Source organism: Heterodontus francisci, unplaced genomic scaffold, assembly GCF_036365525.1.
Source record: "Heterodontus francisci isolate sHetFra1 unplaced genomic scaffold, sHetFra1.hap1 HAP1_SCAFFOLD_865, whole genome shotgun sequence".
Lineage (NCBI taxonomy): Eukaryota > Metazoa > Chordata > Chondrichthyes > Heterodontiformes > Heterodontidae > Heterodontus > Heterodontus francisci.
In genome coordinates, this window is record NW_027142084.1 from 281,425 (window position 1) to 301,407 (window position 19,983).

At 55.0% G+C, this 19,983-nt stretch overlaps 1 protein-coding gene across 1 annotated transcript in view; it reads left to right on the forward strand.

The window, feature by feature from the left end:
* Positions 1-19,983, forward strand: part of LOC137366511 (WD repeat-containing protein 46-like) — a 46,790-nt gene that overhangs the window by 26,591 nt on the left and 216 nt on the right. The window contains exons 5-11 of the mRNA XM_068028305.1: positions 6,246-6,358; positions 9,250-9,337; positions 13,057-13,118; positions 15,648-15,752; positions 17,775-17,925; positions 19,199-19,334; positions 19,919-19,978. Coding sequence (XP_067884406.1) covers positions 6,246-6,358; positions 9,250-9,337; positions 13,057-13,118; positions 15,648-15,752; positions 17,775-17,925; positions 19,199-19,334; positions 19,919-19,978 — 715 coding nt within the window. The remainder of the gene's footprint in view (positions 1-6,245; positions 6,359-9,249; positions 9,338-13,056; positions 13,119-15,647; positions 15,753-17,774; positions 17,926-19,198; positions 19,335-19,918; positions 19,979-19,983) is intronic.

Below are 19,983 nucleotides of genomic sequence, written 5' to 3' on the forward strand. Positions count from 1 at the left end.
GGACTGTGAGAGACGGGGTATGGGGGACTGTGAGGGACGGGGAGTGACGGGGTATGGGGGGGACTGTGAGAGATGGGGAGTGGGGGTATGGGGGGACTGGGAGTGACGGGGTATGGGGGACTGTGAGAGACGGGGAGCGACGGGAACTGTGAGGGATGGGGTATGGGGGGACTGTGAGAGACGGGGAGTGACGGGGTATGGGGGGACTGTGAGAGACGTGGAATGACGAGATAAGGGGGGTTGTGAGAGACGGGGAGTGATGGGGTATGGGGGGGAGACTCTGAGAGACGGGGGTGACGGGGTATGGGGGGACTGTGAGAGACGGGGAGTGACAGGGTATGGGGGGACTGTGAGAGACGGAGTATGGGGGACTGAGAGAGACGGGGAGTGACGGGGTATGGGGGGGACTGTGAGAGACGGGGTATGGGGGACTGTGAGAGACGTTGAGTAACAGGGTATGTGGGGACTGTGAGAGGCGGGTGATTGAGAGAGACGGGGTTTGGGGGGGACTGTGAGAGACGGGGAGTGACGGGGTATGGGGCGGGGGGAGACCGTGAGAGACAGGGGTGACGGGGTATGGGGGGATTGTGAGAGATGGGGAGTGATGGGGTATGGGGGCGAATGTGAGAGAAGGGGAGTGACGGGGTATGGGGGGACTGGGAGTGACGGGGTATGGGGGGGACTGTGAGAGATGGGGAGTGACGGGGTATGGGGGGGACTGTGAGAGACGGGGAGTGACGGGGTATGGGGGGACTGGGAGTGACGGGGTATGGGGGGGACTGTGAAAGATGGGGAGTGACGGGGTATGGGGGGGACTGTGAGAGACGGGGAGTGACGGGGTATGGGGGGACTGGGAGTGACGGGGAGCGACGGGAACTGTGAGAGACGGGGAGTGACGGGGTATGGGGGGACTGTGGGAGATGGGGAGTGACGGGGTATGGGGGGGACTGTGAGAGATGGGGAGTGACGGGGTATGGGGGGGACTGTGAGAGACGGGGTAAGGGGGACCATGAGAGACGGGGAGTGACGGGGTATGGGGGGGACTGTGAGAGACGGGGAGTGACGGGGTATGGGGGGACTGGGAGTGACGGGGTATGGGGGACTGAGAGAGACGGGGTATGGGGGACTGAGAGAGACGGGGAGCGACGGGAACTGTGAGGGACGGGGCGTGACGGGGTATGGGGGTACTGTGAAAGACGGGGAGTGACAAGGTATGGGGGTCTGTGAGTGACGGGGAGTGACGGGGATTGTGAGAGACGGGGAGTGATGGGGTATGGGGGGGACTGTGAGAGATGGGGAGTGATGGGGTATGGGGGGGACTGTGAGAGATGGGGAGTGACGGGGTATGGGGGGACTGTGAGAGACGTGGAGTGACGGGGATTGTGAGAGACGGGGAGTGATGGGGTATGGGGGGACTGTGAGAGACGGGGAGTGACAGGGTATGGGGGGACTGTGAGAGACGGGGTATGGGGGACTGAGAGAGATGGGGGATTGTGAGAGACGGGGAGTGACGGGGTATGGGGGCACTGTAAGAGACGGTGTATGGGGGGATTGTGAGAGATGGGGAGTGACGGGGTATGGGGGGACTGTGAGAGACGGGGAGTGACAGGGTATGGGGGGACTGTGAGAGACGGGGTATGGGGGACTGAGAGAGATGGGGGATTGTGAGAGACGGGGAGTGACGGGGTATGGGGGCACTGTAAGAGACGGTGTATGGGGGGATTGTGAGAGATGGGGAGTGACAGGGTATGGGGGCACTGTAAGAGACGGTGTATGGGGGGATTGTGAGAGATGGGGAGTGACGGGGTATGGGGGCACTGTAAGAGACGGGGTATGGGGGGACTGTGAGAGATGGGGAGTGACGGGGTATGGGGGGACTGTGAGAGATGGGGAGTGACGGGGTATGGGGGGGACTGTGAGAGATGGGGAGTGACGGGGTATGGGGGGACTGTGAGAGATGGGGAGTGACGGGGTATGGGGGGGACTGTGAGAGATGGGGAGTGACGGGGTATTGGGGGACTGTGAGAGACGGGGAGTGATGGGGTATGGGGGGGACTGTGAGAGACGGGGGTGACAGGGTATGGGGGGACTGTGAGAGACGGGGGTGACAGGGTATGGGGGGACTGTGAGAGACGGGGAATGACGGGGTATGGGGGGACTGTGAGAGATTGGGAGTGACGGGGTATTGGGGGACTGTGAGAGACGGGGAATGACGGGGTATGGGGGGACTGTGAGAGACGGGGGTGGCAGGGTATGGGGGGACTGTGAGAGACGGGGGTGGCAGGGTATGGGGGGACTGTGAGAGATGGGGAGTGACGGGGTATTGGGGGACTGTGAGAGACGGGGAGTGATGGGGTATTGGGGGACTGTGAGAGACGGGGAGTGATGGGGTATGGGGGGACTGTGAGAGACGGGGAATGACGGGGTATGGGGGGACTGTGAGAGATGGGGAGTGATGGGGTATGGGGGGACTGTGAGAGATGGGGAGTGACGGGGTATTGGGGGACTGTGAGAGACGGGGAATGACGGGGTATGGGGGGACTGTGAGAGACGGGGAGTGATGGGGTATGGGGGGGGGAGACCGTGAGAGACGGGGGTGACGGGGTATGGGGGGACTGTGAGAGATGGGGAGTGATGGGGTATGGGGGGACTGTGAGAGACGGGGAGTGACGGGGTATGGGGGGTCTGTGAGAGACGGGGAGTGATGGGGTATGGGGGGACTGTGAGAGACGGGGGTGGCAGGGTATGGGGGGACTGTGAGAGATGGGGAGTGACGGGGTATGGGGGGACTGTGAGAGACGGGGAGTGACGGGTTATGGGGGGACTGTGAGAGATGGGGAGTGACGGGGTATGGGGGGACTGTGAGAGACGGGGAATGACGGGGTATGGGGGGTCTGTGAGAGACGGGGAGTGATGGGGTATGGGGGGACTGTGAGAGACGGGGGTGGCAGGGTATGGGGGGACTGTGAGAGATGGGGAGTGACGGGGTATTGGGGGACTGTGAGAGATGGGGAGTGACGGGGTATTGGGGGACTGTGAGAGACGGGGAATGACGGGGTATGGGGGGACTGTGAGAGACGGGGGTGGCAGGGTATGGGGGGACTGTGAGAGATGGGGAGTGATGGGGTATTGGGGGACTGTGAGAGACGGGGAGTGATGGGGTATGGGGGGGACTGTGAGAGATGGGGAGTGACGGGGTATGGGGGGGACTGTGAGAGACGGGGAGTGATGGGGTATGGGGGGACTGTGAGAGATGGGGAGTGACGGGGTATGGGGGGGACTGTGAGAGATGGGGAGTGACGGGGTATGGGGGGGACTGTGAGAGATGGGGAGTGACGGGGTATGGGGGTCTGTGAGAGACGGGGATTGTGAGAGACGGGGAGTGACGGGGTATGGGGGGACTGTAAGAGATGGGATATGGGGGACTGTGAGCGACAGGGAGTGACGGGGTATGGGGGGGACTGTGAGAGACGTGGAGTGACGGGGTATGGGGGGGACTGTGAGAGACGGGGAGTGACGGGGCATGGGGGGGACTAGGAGTGACGGAGTATGGGGGACAGAGCGACGGGGACTGTGAGAGACGGGGAGTGACGGGGTATGGGGGGACTGTGAAAGACGGGGAGTGACGGGGTATGGGGGTCTGTGAGTGACGGGGATTGTGAGAGACGGGGAGTGACGGGGTATGGGGGGACTGTGAGAGATGGGGCATGGGGGGACTGAGAGAGACGTGGAGTGACGGGGTATGGGGGGACTGTGAGAGACGGGGGATTGTGAGAGACAGGGAGTGACGGGGTATGGGGGACTGTGAGAGATGTGGAGTGACAGGGTTTTGGGGGGGGGGACTGTGAGTGCCGGGGGTGACGGTGTATGGGGGGGACTGTGAGAGACGGGGAGTGACAGGGTATGGGGGGGACTGTGAGAGACGGGGTATGGGGGGACTGTGAGAGAATTGGAGTGACGGGAAATGGGGGGACTGTGAGAGATGGGGAGTGACAGGGCAAGCGGGGGGGTACTGAGAGAGACGGGGGTGACGGGGTATGGGGGGGGGGATTGTGGGAGATGGGGAGTGGCGGGGTATGGAGGGATTGTGATGACGGGGTATGGGGGGGGCACTGTGAGGGACGTGGGAGTGACAGGGAATGGGGGGACTGTGAGAGACGGGGTATGGGGGGACTGTGAGAGAGGGGGAGTGACGGGGTATGGGGGGACTGAGAGATGGGGAGTGACAGGGAATTGGGGGACTGTGAGAGATGAGGAGTGACGGGGTATGGGGGGACTGTGAGTGATGAGGAGTGATGGGGTATGGGGGGACTGTGAGACGGGGAGTGACGGGATATGTGGGACTGTGAGAGATGGGGAGTGACGGGGTATGGGGGGACTGTGAGAGATGAGGAGTGATGGGGTATGGGGGGACTGTGAGAGATGAGGAGTGATGGGGTATGGGGGGAGTGTGAGACGGGGAGTGATGGGGACTGTGGGACTGTGAGACAGGGAGTGACGGGATATGTGGGACTGTGAGAGATGAGGAGTGATGGGGTATGTGGGACTGTGAGACGGGGAGTGATGGGGCATGGGGGGACTGTGAGACGGGGAGTGATGGGGTATGGGGGTCTGTGAGACGGGGAGTGATGGGGTATGTGGGAGTGTGAGACGGGGAGTCATGAGGTATGTGGGACTGAGACAGGGAATGATGGGGTATGTGGGATTGTGAGACGGGGAGTGATGGGATATGTGGGACTGAGAGAGATGGGGAGTGACGGGGTATGGGGGGACTGTGAGAGATGAGGAGTGATGGGGCATGGGGGGACTGTGAGACGGGGAGTGATGGGGTATGGGGGTCTGTGAGACGGGGAGTGATGGGGTATGTGGGAGTGTGAGACGGGGAGTCATGAGGTATGTGGGACTGTGAGACAGGGAATGATGGGGTATGTGGGATTGTGAGACGGGGAGTGATGGGATATGGGGGTCTGTGAGACGGGGAGTGATGGGGTATGTGGGAGTGTAAGACGGGGAGTGATGGGGTATGTGGTACTGTGAGACAGGGAGTGATGGGGTATGTGGTACTGTGAGACAGGGAGTGATGGGGTATGTGGGACTGTGAGACGGGGAGTGATGGGGTATGGGGGTCTGTGAGACGGGGAGTGATGGGGTATGTGGGAGTGTGAGACGGGGAGTGATGGGGTATGTGGGACTGTGAGACAGGGAGTGACGGGATATGTGGGACTGTGAGAGATGGGGAGTGACGGGGTATGGGGGGGACTGTGAGAGATGAGGAGTGATGGGGTATGGGGGGACTGTGAGAGATGAGGAGTGATGGAGTATGGGGGGACTGTGAGAGATGGGGAGTGATGGGGTATGGGGGGACTGTGAGACGGGGAGTGATGGGGTATGGGGGGAGTGTGAGACGGGGAGTGATGGGGTATGGGGGGACTGTGAGAGATGAGGAGTGATGGGGTATGTGGGACTGTGAGACGGGGAGTGATGGGGTATGTGGGAGTGTGAGAGATGAGGAGTGATGGGGTATGGGGGTCTGTGAGACGGGGAGTGATGGGGTATGTGGGAGTGTAAGACGGGGAGTGATGGGGTATGTGGGTCTGTGAGACGGGGAGTGATGGGGTATGTGGGAGTGTGAGACGGGGAGTGATGGGGTATGGGGGTCTGTGAGACGGGGAGTGATGGGGTATGTGGGACTGTGAGACGGGGAGTGATGGGGTATGTGGGACTGTGAGACGGGGAGTGACGGGGTATGTGGGACTGTGAGACGGGGAGTGATGGGGTATGTGGGACTGTGAGACGGGGAGTGACGGGATATGTGGGACTGAGAGACGGGGAGTGACGGGGTATGTGGGACTGTGAGACGGGGAGTGATGGGGTATGTGGGACTGTGAGATGGGGAGTGACGGGGTATGTGGGACTGTGAGATGGGGTATGTGGGACTGTGAGACGGGGAGTGACGGGATATGTGGGACTGAGAGAGATGGGGAGTGACGGGGTATGGGGGGACTGTGAGAGATGAGGAGTGATGGGGTATGGGGGGACTGTGAGAGATGAGGAGTGATGGGGTATGGGGGGACTGTGAGACGGGGAGTGATGGGGTATGTGGGACTGTGAGACGGGGAGTGATGGGGTATGTGGGACTGTGAGAGATGGGGAATGATAAGGTGTCAGAGAGATCTGGGAGGCCGAGTGCTGGGGTATGTCCTGACACCCTGAACTTCACTGATTTTTCTTTGATCTACTTCAAGGGTGCAGTTGCCAATAAGACGGTGAAGGATCGACTCCTGTCCCTGGAGAAGGTTTATAAACAGGCCCAAAAACAGGCTGCCAGCTTTGATTTGCTCCTGCCAGAAGAAGCTGGGTAAGGAGCAGTTTGTTTGATGTCAGTAGCCAGTGTTTGTTCTCCCCACTATGCCTCACGATGTAATTCATCATCACAGTTATCGGTGCTGACGTGAAATCATTACTTTGCCGCGATGCTGATCAGGGGCATACTTGGCAGGGGAAATTGTGCCCCAATATTTCGACACTCTGAGTTGATCTATAGCTGTCTTTGGCTTAACCTTGACTGACAAGGTATAGACTGAATCGTGTGCAATTTGAGGCCCCAACAGAGCAGTAGGAACCAAAGAGAAATGCTAAGTGTTTGCTGCGGCTCAGTGGTATAAGCAGGCCAGTCTCTAAATCAGATGTTTATGGGTTCAAGCCTCACGTCCCTCAACATAATTCCAGCCACCACTGAGGAAAGGCTTGCTCAGGTCTGCCAAAAAAAAACCGAGCCGGACAGAACCATATCCAGCCCAAGTCCTTCCATTTTATCCCGCAACCGACCTGACCCGTCAATTCGTTAATTTCCTTCTGTTTTTCACTTTGTTGCTGATGTGCACAAGCTTAAAATAACTGCAAGAAAGCCACCTTTCTAGACCAAGAATTAAATTAACTTTGGAGCCACTTACCTGTGATAGAGCATGTCCGACCCGAGATTGAATGCAGGACTCGGAAGTGCAACCCGACCTGACCCGAACCCAGCACATGTCGTCGTGTCCCGTCAGGATCGGGTTGGGTAGCAGACCATTACCACTGAGGGAGTGCTGCACTGTAGGAGGGTCAGTACTGAGGGAGTGCTGCACTGTCGGAGGGTCAGTACTGAGGGAGTGCCTCACTGTCGGAGGGTCAGTAGTGAAGGGGTGCCGCATTGTCGGAGGGTCAGTACTGAGGGAGTGCTGCACTGTAGGAGGGTCAGTACTGAGGGAGTGCTGCACTGTAGGTGGGTCAGTACTGAGGGAGTGCTGCACTGTAGGAGGGTCAGTAATGAGGGAGTGCTGCACTGCAGGAGGGTCAGTACTGAGGGAGTGCTGCACTGCAGGAGGGTCAGTACTGAAGGGGTGCCGCATTGTCGGAGGGTCAGTACTGAGGGAGTGCTGCACTGTAGGAGGGTCAGTACTGAGGGAGTGCTGCACTGTCGGAGGGTCAGTACTGAGGGAGTGCCTCACTGTCGGAGGGTCAGTACTGAGGGAGTGCTGCACTGTAGGAGGGTCAGTACTGAGGGAGTGCTGCACTGCAGGAGGGTCAGTACTGAGGGAGTGCTGCACTGTAGGAGGGTCAGTACTGAAGGGGTGCCGCATTGTCGGAGGGTCAGTTCTGAGGGAGTGCTGCACTGTAGGAGGGTCAGTTCTGAGGGAGTGCTGCACTGTAGGAGGGTCAGTACTGAGGGAGTGCTGCACTGTAGGAGGGTCAGTACTGAAGGGGTGCCGCATTGTCGGAGGGTCAGTACTGAGGGAGTGCTGCTCTGTCGGAGGGTCAGTACTGAAGGAGTGCCGCTCTGTCGGAGGGTCAGTACTGAGGGCATGCTGCACTGTAGGAGGGTCAGTACTGAGGGAGTGCTGCTCTGTCGGAGGGTCAGTACTGAAGGAGTGCCGCTCTGTCGGAGGGTCAGTACTGAGGGAGTGCTGCTCTGTCGGAGGGTCAGTACTGAGGGCGTGCTGCACTGCAGGAGGGTCAGTACTGAGGGAGTGCCGCACTGTAGGAGGGTCAGTACTGAGGGAGTGCTGCACTGTAGGAGGGTCAGTACTGAGGGAGTGCCGCTCTGTCGGAGGGTCAGTACTGAGGGGGTGCCGATCTGTCGGAGGTTCAGTACTGAGGGAGTGCCGCACTGTCAGAGGGACAGTACTGAGGGAGTGCCGCACTGTCGGAGGGTCAGTACTGAGGGCGTGCTGCACTGTCGGAGGGTCAGTACTGAGGGCGTGCTGCACTGTCGGAGGGTCAGTACTGAGGGAGTGCCGCACTGTCGGAGGGTCAGTACTGAGGAAGTGCTGCACTGTCAGAGGGTCAGCACTGAGCGAGTGCCGCACTGTCAGAGGGTCAGTACTGAGGGAGTGCTGCACTGTCAGCGGGTCAGTACTGAGGGAGTGCTGCACTGTAGGAGGGTCAGTACTGAGGGAGTGCTGCACTGTCAGAGGGTCAGTACTGAGGGAGTGCTGCACTGTCAGGGGGTCAGTACTGAGGGAGTGCTGCACTGTCAGAGGATCAGTACTGAGGAGTGCTGCACTGTCAGGGGGTCAGTACTGAGGGAGTGCTGCACTGTCAGAGGGTCAGTACTGAAGGAGTGCTGCACTGTCAGGGGGTCAGTACTGAGGGAGTGCTGCACTGTCAGAGGGTCAGTACTGAGGGAGTGCTGCACTGTCAGGGGGTCAGTACTGAGGGAGTGCTGCACTGTCAGAGGGTCAGTACTGAGGAAGTGCTGCACTGTCAGAGGGTCAGTACTGAGGGAGTGCTGCACTGTCAGAGGGTCAGTACTGAGGAAGTGCTGCACTGTCAGAGGGTCAGTACTGAGGAAGTGCTGCACTGTCAGAGGGTCAGTACTGAGGGAGTGCTGCACTGTCAGGGGGTCAGTACTGAGGGAGTGCTGCACTGTCAGAGGGTCAGTACTGAGGAAGTGCTGCACTGTCAGAGGGTCAGTACTGAGGGAGTGCTGCACTGTCAGAGGGTCAGTACTGAGGAAGTGCTGCACTGTCAGAGGGTCAGTACTGAGGGAGTGCTGCACTGTCAGAGGGTCAGTACTGAGGAAGTGCTGCACTGTCGGAGGGTCAGTACTGAGGGACTTTGATTTTAATGGCTTCATGTACTGGGATAAAGTTGTGAATGTATTTGAAATTGTCTTGAATTGTCTGGAATGAATGTTGCTATCAGTTTAAGTGAATCATCATGTGTTCAACCTCCATTGCTGCTCCTTCATTCTGTCTCCAATCCCAGGTTTCTGGAGGCTGATGAGGGGGAGGAGACATGTGTAATTCAACAGCAGGACATTGCAGATGCTGTCGACATCACCAGCAGTTCAAAGGTCAGTGTCACATGCAGCTAACAGAGTCGGTGGGGCGAGGTCATGGAGCTGACTCTGATCCTCAGATAAAGACTTGTCTTTCCTGTTAATCCTCAGAAAGTTTGTTCATTGTTTAAACTCCGGGACCATTGTTACTGTAATCGGAAGAGCGTGAGGAACAATCATGTGTATATCCGAGCTGCTTTCCCAGTCAGCACTTTACATTGCTGCTGTTTTCCTCACCCTGAAACACATCCTGGAAGAGGGTGAGGAACAATCATGTGTATATCCGAGCTGCTTTCCCAGTCAGCACTTCTGTTCCTCACACGGAAACACATCCTGGAAGGTTTACAAAGGGTGGACCTTGGCTGTGCGAACGTTGAGGATTTATTTGAACCTTGTTTTCCTGACCGACAGGACACAAATGCCCTGCCCTCCATTTCAACAGCAACTTGGATTCTGGTAAAACAGCCAAAGGCACTTCACATGATCACAACAGAACTTGACACCGAGTCACATAAGGAAGTGTTAGGACAGATGACTGAAAACTTGGCCAGAGTGTTAGCTTTTAAGGAGGATAGAGAGGCAGGGAGGGAATTCCAGAGCTCGGGGTCCAGGCAGATGAAGACACAGTGACCAATAGTGGAGTGATTAAAATCAGGGATGTTCAAGAGGCCGGAATTAGAGGAGTGCAGTGATCTCGGAGGGTTGTGGGACTGGAGGAGATTAAAGAGATAGGGAGGGGCGAGGACGGGGAGGAGATTACAGAGATAGGGAGGGGGCGAGGACGGGGAGGAGATTACAGAGATAGGGAGGGGCGAGGACGGGGAGGAATTTGAAAACAAGGATGAGAATTTTAAAATCAAGGTGTTGCTTGACCGGGACCCAGTGTAGGCCAGTCAGTACAGGAATGGGACTGGGTGTGAGTTAATGTAGGTCAGTGAGTACAGGAACGGGACTGGGTGTGAGTTAATGTAGGTCAGTGAGTACAGGAACGGGACTGGGTGTGAGTTAATGTAGGTCAGTGAGTACAGGAACGGGACTGGGTGTGAGTTAATGTAGGTCAGTGAGTACAGGAACGGGACTGGGTGTGAGTTAATGTAGGTCAGTGAGTACAGGAACGGGACTGGGTGTGAGTTACTGTAGGTCAGTGAGTACAGGAACGGGACTGGGTGTGAGTTAATGTAGGTCAGTGAGTACAGGAACGGGACTGGGTGTGAGTTAATGTAGGTCAGTGAGTACAGGAACGGGACTGGGTGTGTGTTAATGTAGGTCAGTGAGTACAGGAACGGGACTGGGTGTGAGTTAATGTGGGTCAGTGAGTACAGGAATGGGACTGGGTGTGAGTTAATGTAGGTCAGTGAGTACAGGAACGGGACTGGGTGTGAGTTAATGTAGGTCAGTGAGTACAGGAACGGGACTGGGTGTGAGTTAATGTAGGTCAGTGAGTACAGGAACGGGACTGGGTGTGAGTTAATGTAGGTCAGTGAGTACAGGAACGGGACTGGGTGTGAGTTAATGTAGGTCAGTGAGTACAGGAACGGGACTGGGTGTGAGTTACTGTAGGTCAGTGAGTACAGGAACGGGACTGGGTGTGAGTTAATGTAGGTCAGTGAGTACAGGAACGGGACTGGGTGTGAGTTAATGTAGGTCAGTGAGTACAGGAACGGGACTGGGTGTGTGTTAATGTAGGTCAGTGAGTACAGGAACGGGACTGGGTGTGAGTTAATGTGGGTCAGTGAGTACAGGAATGGGACTGGGTGTGAGTTAATGTAGGTCAGTGAGTACAGGAACGGGACTGGGTGTGAGTTAATGTAGGTCAGTGAGTACAGGAACGGGACTGGGTGTGTGTTAATGTGGGTCAGTGAGTACAGGAACGGGACTGGGTGTGAGTTAATGTAGGTCAGTGAGTACAGGAACGGGACTGGGTGTGAGTTAATGTAGGTCAGTGAGTACAGGAACGGGACTGGGTGTGAGTTACTGTAGGTCAGTGAGTACAGGAACGGGACTGGGTGTGAGTTAATGTAGGTCAGTGAGTACAGGAACGGGACTGGGTGTGAGTTAATGTAGGTCAGTGAGTATAGGAACGGGACTGGGTGTGAGTTAATGTAGGTCAGTGAGTACAGGAACGGGACTGGGTGTGTGTTAATGTAGGTCAGTGAGTACAGGAACGGGACTGGGTGTGAGTTAATGTGGGTCAGTGAGTACAGGAATGGGACTGGGTGTGAGTTAATGTAGGTCAGTGAGTACAGGAACGGGACTGGGTGTGAGTTAATGTAGGTCAGTGAGTACAGGAACGGGACTGGGTGTGAGTTAATGTAGGTCAGTGAGTTCAGGAACGGGACTGGGTGTGAGTTAATGTAGGTCAGTGAGTACAGGAACGGGACTGGGTGTGTGTTAATGTAGGTCAGTGAGTACAGGAACGGGACTGGGTGTGAGTTAATGTGGGTCAGTGAGTACAGGAATGGGACTGGGTGTGAGTTAATGTAGGTCAGTGAGTACAGGAACGGGACTGGGTGTGAGTTAATGTAGGTCAGTGAGTACAGGAACGGGACTGGGTGTGTGTTAATGTGGGTCAGTGAGTACAGGAACGGGACTGGGTGTGAGTTAATGTAGGTCAGTGAGTACAGGAACGGGACTGGGTGTGAGTTAATGTAGGTCAGTGAGTACAGGAACGGGACTGGGTGTGAGTTAATGTAGGTCAGTGAGTACAGGAACGGGACTGGGTGTGAGTTAATGTAGGTCAGTGAGTACAGGAACGGGACTGGGTGTGAGTTAATGTGGGTCAGTGAGTACAGGAACGGGACTGGGTGTGAGTTAATGTAGGTCAGTGAGTACAGGAACGGGACTGGGTGTGAGTTAATGTAGGTCAGTGAGTACAGGAACGGGACTGGGTGTGAGTTAATGTAGGTCAGTGAGTACAGGAACGGGACTGGGTGTGAGTTAATGTAGGTCAGTGAGTACAGGAACGGGACTGGGTGTGAGTTAATGAAGGTCAGTGAGTACAGGAACGGGACTGGGTGTGAGTTAATGTAGGTCAGTGAATACAGGAACGGGACTGGGTGTGAGTTAATGTAGGTCAGTGAATACAGGAACGGGACTGGGTGTGAGTTAATGTAGGTCAGTGAATACAGGAACGGGACTGGGTGTGAGTTTGGACACGGACAGCAGAGTTTTGGATGACCTGAAGTTTGTGGAGGGTAGAATGTGGGAGACCAGTCAGGAGTGAGTTGGAATAGTCAAGCCGAGAGGCAACGGAGCTAGGAATGAGGGTTTCAGCAGTAGAAGAGCTGAGGCAGGGGCGATGTCATTGGGGTTGGAAGAGACATGGGGTGATTTTGGGAAGGAATTTCAGAGCTTCGGGCCCAGGCAGCTGAAGACACAGCGACCAATAGTGGAGTGATTAAAATTAGGGATGTTCAAGAGACTAGTATCTCAGTATGATATATTAGGGCAAGTGATTTGCATGATTAAGCCAATATGTCAAGGTTTTACACATTAGCAGCATTTGTTTTTGTGATGAGCAGTGCCAGCGGTTTGTAATGCTTTAGACAGGAAAGGTGAAGTGTTTCTGTCCTCTCCTGCCTGTTAGTTCAGCAGTCCCGACTGAGTTATCTCCAGGAAGCAGGGGGTTAAGAATTTGCATCAGCCAGGAACACATCTGCTTCCTGGATTCATGTCTTCTTTTAACAACGCTGTTTTAAGTGTGTCTGCATCTTTGCTGTTTTTAATTTCCACAGTATTTCAATCTGGACCTGAATCAGTTTGGCCCATACAGAATAAATTACACGAGGAATGGCAGGTAATGGAACTGGCTGTATCTCTGAATGTGTTAATTCAGGGATGGAGAGAGAGAGACTGGATCATCAGTTAGAGAGCAGGGAGTGGATTATAAATTCATGGAACCCAGAGATCTGTGTCTGCTGTTTTGTAAGTGTCATTGTCAAGATGGTGGGCAGAGACTTTCCTTTCTGGGTACTGAGAATATAATCAGACTGAATAATTTCCCACTGCTTTTCTGGATCTTTGAGTAGTGAGAGCCCCTCACAGCACCTGTCTAAAGTATCAGGCATGGAAGGAGAGATCACAGGACTGGGTTCATCTCCAGCCTCGTGTGACTGGATGTCACATTCTGACAGCAGTTCCTTCAATCTATAACCATGTACGTAACATTAAAGCAGTGACTCTCATTCTCTCTGCCCCATGTACGTCCCTTTAGATCGCAGTATCCTTTCCAGACCTGCGACCATTACTTCCATCTCCCCCTCTTTCTCGACCCCTCGTGGTTGCCCCTCCCTCTCCAGGCTCCTCCTCCTCCGCCCCCCCCCCCCCCCCACCCCCCCGCCACGCAGTCTTGCCTCACTCCCTCACCATATATACACCCCATGGCTTCACTCTGTGCCCCTTTCAGCAGCCCCCGAAGTGCCTATCGAGGCACTCGCTGCTGCCTCTTCACAAGCAGGACACCCAGCTGTCCCATCCTGCTCTCTCAATCACCTCCATACTCACTGGGTGCTAATCCTTTCTGTCTCCTCTCCATCCCACTCACTGCTCCTTCCCAGTGCTCTCCCTGTAGGCCCTGCCCACACATCAGCCCTCAGTGCCCCTCTCCCAGTGCTCTCCCTGTAGACCCTGCCCGCAGATCAGCCCTCAGTGCCCCTCTCCCCGTGCTCTCCCTGTAGACCCTGCCCGCAGATCAGCCCTCAGTGCCCCTCTCCCCGTGCTCTCCCTGCAGACCCTGCCAGCAGATCAGCCCTCAGTGCCCCTCTCTCTCCCCGTGCTTTCCCTGTAGACCCTGCCAGCAGATCAGCCCTCAGTGCCCCGCTCTCTCCCCGTGCTCTCCCTGTCGACCCTGCCAACAGATCAGCCCTCAGTGCCCCTCTCCCCGTGCTCTCTCTGTAGACCCTGCCAACAGATCAGCCCTCAGTGCCCCTCTCCCAGTGCTCTCCCTGTAGACCCTGCCCGCAGAGCAGCCCTCAGTGCCCCTCTCCCCATGCTCTCCCTGTAGACCCTGCCCACAGATCAGCCCTCAGAGCCCCGCTCTCAGTGCTCTCCCTGTCGACCCTGCCAACAGATCAGCCCTCAGTGCCCCTCTCTCTCCCCGTGCTCTCCCTGTCGACCCTGCCAACAGATCAGCCCTCAGTGCCCCTCTCCCCGTGCTCTCCCTGTCGACCCTGCCAACAGATCAGCCCTCAGTGCCCCTCTCCCCGTGCTCTCCCTGTAGCCCCTGCCCGCAGAGCAGCCCTCAGTGCCCCTCTCCCCGTGCTCTCCCTGTTGACCCTGCCAACAGATCAGCCCTCAGTGCCCCTCTCCCCGTGCTCTCCCTGTAGACCCTCCCCGCAGAGCAGCCCTCAGTGCCCCTCTCCCCGTGCTCTCCCTGTTGACCCTGCCAACAGATCAGCCCTCAGTGCCCCTCTCCCCGTGCTCTCCCTGTAGACCCTCCCCGCAGATCACCCCTCAGTGCCCCTCTCCACAGCTCCGTCCACTTGCGAAACAGCTCTTGTTGTCCACCAGCCCATTGTGGACGATTACATCGACATCGTGGCCTGGACGGGAACCTGGCTGAAGGCTGATTGACACTTTTCTATAACTAAAGCCTCCCCCCCTGGCTATATCTTCTACTACTTGCCCTGCCCAGGCCCTCACAGTGGTAATGTGGCGCTTATTACCAAGTCACACCTTGATGTGTCCCCTTACTCCTCCTTTGAGCAGCTCACTTTGTTTCAGCCCTCTCAGCTCACTAAAATTCTCATTCCATACTGCCCAGTGGAATATCACAGCCAGCTTTTCACCCGCAGCCTCTGCAGTGACGGACAAGTTGTCCTCTCTGATTTTAATCTCTGCCTTAGCTCCCTTTACACTGCCTCGCTGTTATCACTGTGCTCCCTAAACCTCACTCTCCAAAGCAGTACAGCCACGTCCTCAACCATTCCGTGTCACGTGGCCTGTCTACTTGCATAGTTTCCATCACAGATGAGGCCAACTCTGATCACGTCCTTCACTATCTCACCACTCACGTCCCCTTTCTAGCCCCACTTCCTTCAGTGGTGTATAATAGCTGATGAAGGGGGTTGCACGTGGGTGTGTCGATGTATGAAGCCAGGGGGTGAACTGTTCTGTAACAACTGGAGAGATCAGCAGCACCACATGACAGGGAAGGTCAGGCAGGAAGTGAGTTTGATAGGCTAAGTGAGCCAAGCGCCAGATGTTTGTTGTAGTCTGATGTGTACTGCTGGATTCATTGAGGGAGTTTGTATAATTGCTGTAAACTCCAGCAGTCATTGCTTTCCAGGGGGACTGTGCTGAAGTTTGTGTGTGTTATCTCCTCCAGGCACCTGCTGTTGGCTGGGCGAAGAGGACATGTGGCAGCCCTGGACTGGCACACCAAACAGCTCCTGTGTGAGATAAACGTCATGGAACAAGTCAATGACATTCGGTAGCTGCTGGTTTTCTGTTCCTCTAACACCCAGGAGCTAAAGGGGAGTTTGGGGATTGATCGGAGAGAGTTTAATTCTGATAAATACCAAGAATTTTCTGCATCCATGTTTAGGGCCTCCGGTAAATCTACACTTGCTGGATCAACGTGAGCTGAAAGTTGTTGTTTCAAAGCTCATTAAAATACTTCCTGTTCAGTGTAACCAGTTCTTCAACTTGACCTTCCGTGCTGAGCCCCAGTATGAGCTTAGTTTACATTGCAGCCTGATCTGTGAGCTCCCAGGCAGCCGAGCCTTCACACACAATATCTAAAGAGGATACCTAAAGGAGACGTGGCTGTAAAAGAAACCCCTGCGTCCCATTAGGTTTCACAGCTCTCACCTCTTGTGTCAGCTGGACCCTGGGTCGACTCGCACTGCAGAGACTTGGACACATAATGCAGGCTGACCAGTGATAGCACTGACCGAGCACGTCTCAACTCTCAATCCTTTCAGTTAAAACATTAAACCGAGTCTGCCCTCTCGGGTGAGCATAGAAAGTTAATGATGAGAGGCCGAGTAAACGGGACCGAGACTCTCCAGAGTTTGGAAGAATGAGAGGCGATCTGATCGAAACATACAGGCTAGACATTGAGAGGTTGTTTCCGCTGGTTGGGGAATCTAAAACACGGGGGGACACAGTCTCAGGATAAGGGGCTGAGCATTCAGGACTGAGATGAGGAGAAATTACTTCACTCAAAGGGTTGTGAATCTTTGGAACTCTCTACCCCAGAGGGTTGTAGGTGATCCATCATTGAACACATTTAAGGCTGGGATAGACAGATTTTTGGGGTCCCAGGGAACGTAGGAACAGGAGTAGGCCATTCAGCCCATCGAGCTTGCTCCACCATTCAGTTAGATCACGGTTGATCATCTACCTCTAGCCATTTTCCCACTATCCCCACATCCCTTGATGTCATTAGTGAAGAAATTCCTCCTCATCTCAGTCCGAAATGACCGAAAATGAAATCGAGGGATATGGTGAGTGAGCGGGCGGGCGGGAAGGGGGAGTTGAATCCTAAGATCGGCCATGATTGTGTTGAATGGCGGAGCAGGCTCAATGGGCCATATGGTCTACTCCTGCTCCTATTTCTTGTGTTCTAAAGCACGGAAGAAGGCCATTCGGCCCATCATGTCTGTGCTGGCTCTTTGAAAGAGCAGCCACGCTTAGTCCCACAGCCCTACTTTTTGTCCATGTCCCTTTTTAGAGTTATTTAGAGAATTCATTTCTACCTCCTTTTCAGGCAGTGCCTTCCTGATCCGGCAGCTCGCTGAATCCAGACATTTCTCCTTGCCTTCCCTTTGGATCATTTGCCAATGATTATCAATCAATGACCTCTATCTGGTGTTTGACCCACTTGCCAAAGCTCCCATGGTAGGACTGGAAGAGGGAGCAGGGGAGTTCTCCACGGTGCCCTGGGCCAGTGTTTATCCCTTGGAAAGAGTGATCATCATCATCATGTTGCTCCTCAGTGGGAGCTTGCTGTGTGCACATTTTGTTTTTATTCTTCGTTGTGTTGGGCGTGGCTGGCTAGGCAGCATTTATTGCCCATCCCTAATTTTGCCCTTGAACTGAGTGACTTGCTCGGCCATTTCAGAGTGCATGTAAGAGTCAACCACATTGTTGTGGGTCTGGAGTCACAGGTAGGCCAGACCAGGTAAGGACAGCAGATTTCCTTCCCTAAAGGACATTAGTGAACCAGATGGGTTTTTACAACAACCGACAATGATTTCATTGTCATCATTAGACTAGTTTTTAATTTAAATTCCATATTTGTTAAATGAATTCAAATTTCACCTTCTACCGTGGTGAGATTCGAACCCATGTCCCCAGAGCATTAGCATAACTAGTCTAGTGACATTGCCACTACCCCACCGTCTCCCCTTGCTTTGTTGCGTCGTATCGCCACACACCAAGCATATGTTTACCGTCTTGATGTTTTGCATGAACCTCAGTAAAGCATGCTGCTATTTGTGTTTTGAAGGTGGTTGCACACAGAGACCATGTTTGCAGTGGCACAGAGGAAGTGGCTGTATATATACGACAACCAGGGAATCGAGTTGCACTGCGTGAAGAAGTTTAACGATGTCTTGCGGATGGAATTTCTGCCCTACCACTTCCTCCTGGCTACCTGCGTGAGTGGCCACATCCTCCCCAGTATTGTGCTAAACTTAATTGTTGTGGCCGCTGACAGCATTCGGCTTTGTATTTCGTCACGGCGCTGGATGTGCTGGCAGGGTGGAACTCCTGTTGTCACCTGCTCTTTGGATGTGACTAATGTACTGCTGGACTAGCTGTACAGCAGACTAAAGCTCCCTCCTCTCCACCCCACCAGCCTGGCTTCATCACAGCCTCGCCTTTGAAAAGGTGCCAGTGCAAAGGTTCTTTTTTTAAAATCATTGCACTGTGCTGAGATTAATTATCTACCATTGAGCCGGTTTGTCGGGGGACACTGCAGAGGTTGATTCCAGGGTGCAGTGCACCAAAAGGAAAACCGTCCCCCCTCTAATCCCAAACCTAGACGTTATCCTCACAGTGCCGCTCCCAAAGTCCGCCTCCAATCATATTTTTAAATAAAAATACCTTGGTGCGGTCGGAGTCATCGACCAGCAGCTGAAAGTGTAACGTAATTCTGCCGGGGCTAGGACACTTCTGTCAGGAGCATATACTGGGGCGGGGATGGTCAGGAGGAGATTTCACCGGGATTTTGGAAGTTTTGGTGAATTTTTTTTGATTGGGCAATTGCTGAAAGACTCTGTTTGGGGAGTCAGTGATAGCGTTCTTCAATTTAGAAACATAGCCTAGTGAATGAGGAGAGGCTTTAGGAGGAAGCTTGTATCCACATCGGCTGAATGAGCATGGAGTACTTTGTCAGAGAGAGGGGATAGTTGAACTGGAGGAAGACATCAGGCTATCTACTGTATGGGGAGAGCGCGCGGGCACTCAGTTTGTTTTTTTTAGTTTTAGCAAAGAGCCAACTGCTGGGTCAAATGGTGACCTCTGTGCAGTAAATTTGGCAAGTTTCTAAGCTAGCATTTCACCAGAAGCTTAGACTGGCAGTGAAATACTCCCATTAGGACAAAAGTCACAATCCTTGTATTAACTGGCAGTTACAGACTGGGCAGTTCCTTCTGCATTAGCACAAACTTCTTTTTAAACAGGAGCCTAATGCTCTGTAAACTCCAACTTTAGAAAGCAACTAACTAAGAATTTCTATTTTGTGTGTGTCTCTCTCTCTGTTTGTCTGTGTGTTTCCTTTCTGTCTGCCTGTCTCTCTGTCTGTCTGCATTGTGACTGTGTGCGTGTCCGACTGCCTGCCTGTGTGTGTACGTGTGTATGCGTCTGCCTGGCTCTGTCTGTCTGTTTGCGCGTGTTTGCTTCTGTCTGTTTTGCTGCACTGATGTGCAGAGTGCCCGAGGATTCCTACAATACCTGGATGTCTCTGTGGGGAAGGAGGTGACAGCCACATGTACCAAAGCCGGACGTCTGGATGTGATGACCCACAATCCTTACAATGCCATCATCCACTTGGGTCACTCACAGGGTAAGGGTCACTCGCAGGGGCAGGGGTCACTCGCAGGGGCTGTGGTCACTCGCAGGGGCTGTGGTCACTCGCAGGGGCAGGGTTCACTCGCAGGGGCTGTGGTCACTCGCAGGGGCTGTGGTCACTCGCAGGGGCTGTGGTCACTCGCAGGGGCTGTGGTCACTCGCAGGGGCTGGGGTCACTCGCAGGGGCAGGGGTCACTCGCAGGGGCTGGGGTCACTCGCAGGGGCTGGGGTCACTCGCAGGGGCTGGGGTCACTCGCAGGGGCTGGGGTCACTCGCAGGGGCAGGGGTCACTCGCAGGGGCAGGGGTCACTCGCAGGGGCAGGGGTCACTCGCAGGGGCTGGGGTCACTCGCAGGGGCTGGGGTCACTGGCAGGGGCAGGGTTCACTGGCAGGGGCAGGGTTCACTCGCAGGGGCTGGGGTCACTCGCAGGGGCAGGGGTCACTCGCAGAGCCAGAACCCCAGCCTTTCCTGACCACCTGGGGACAATGCAGGGCTGGAAATTCCTATCTCCCTCCTTCAGCCCAGGGGCTTCTCACTGTTTTGCCATCGTTTTTAACGCAGCCTAAAATGTATCTTAGGTACGGTGACTCTGTGGAGCCCTAACGTGAAGGAGCCACTGGTGAAGATGCTGTGCCATCGTGGA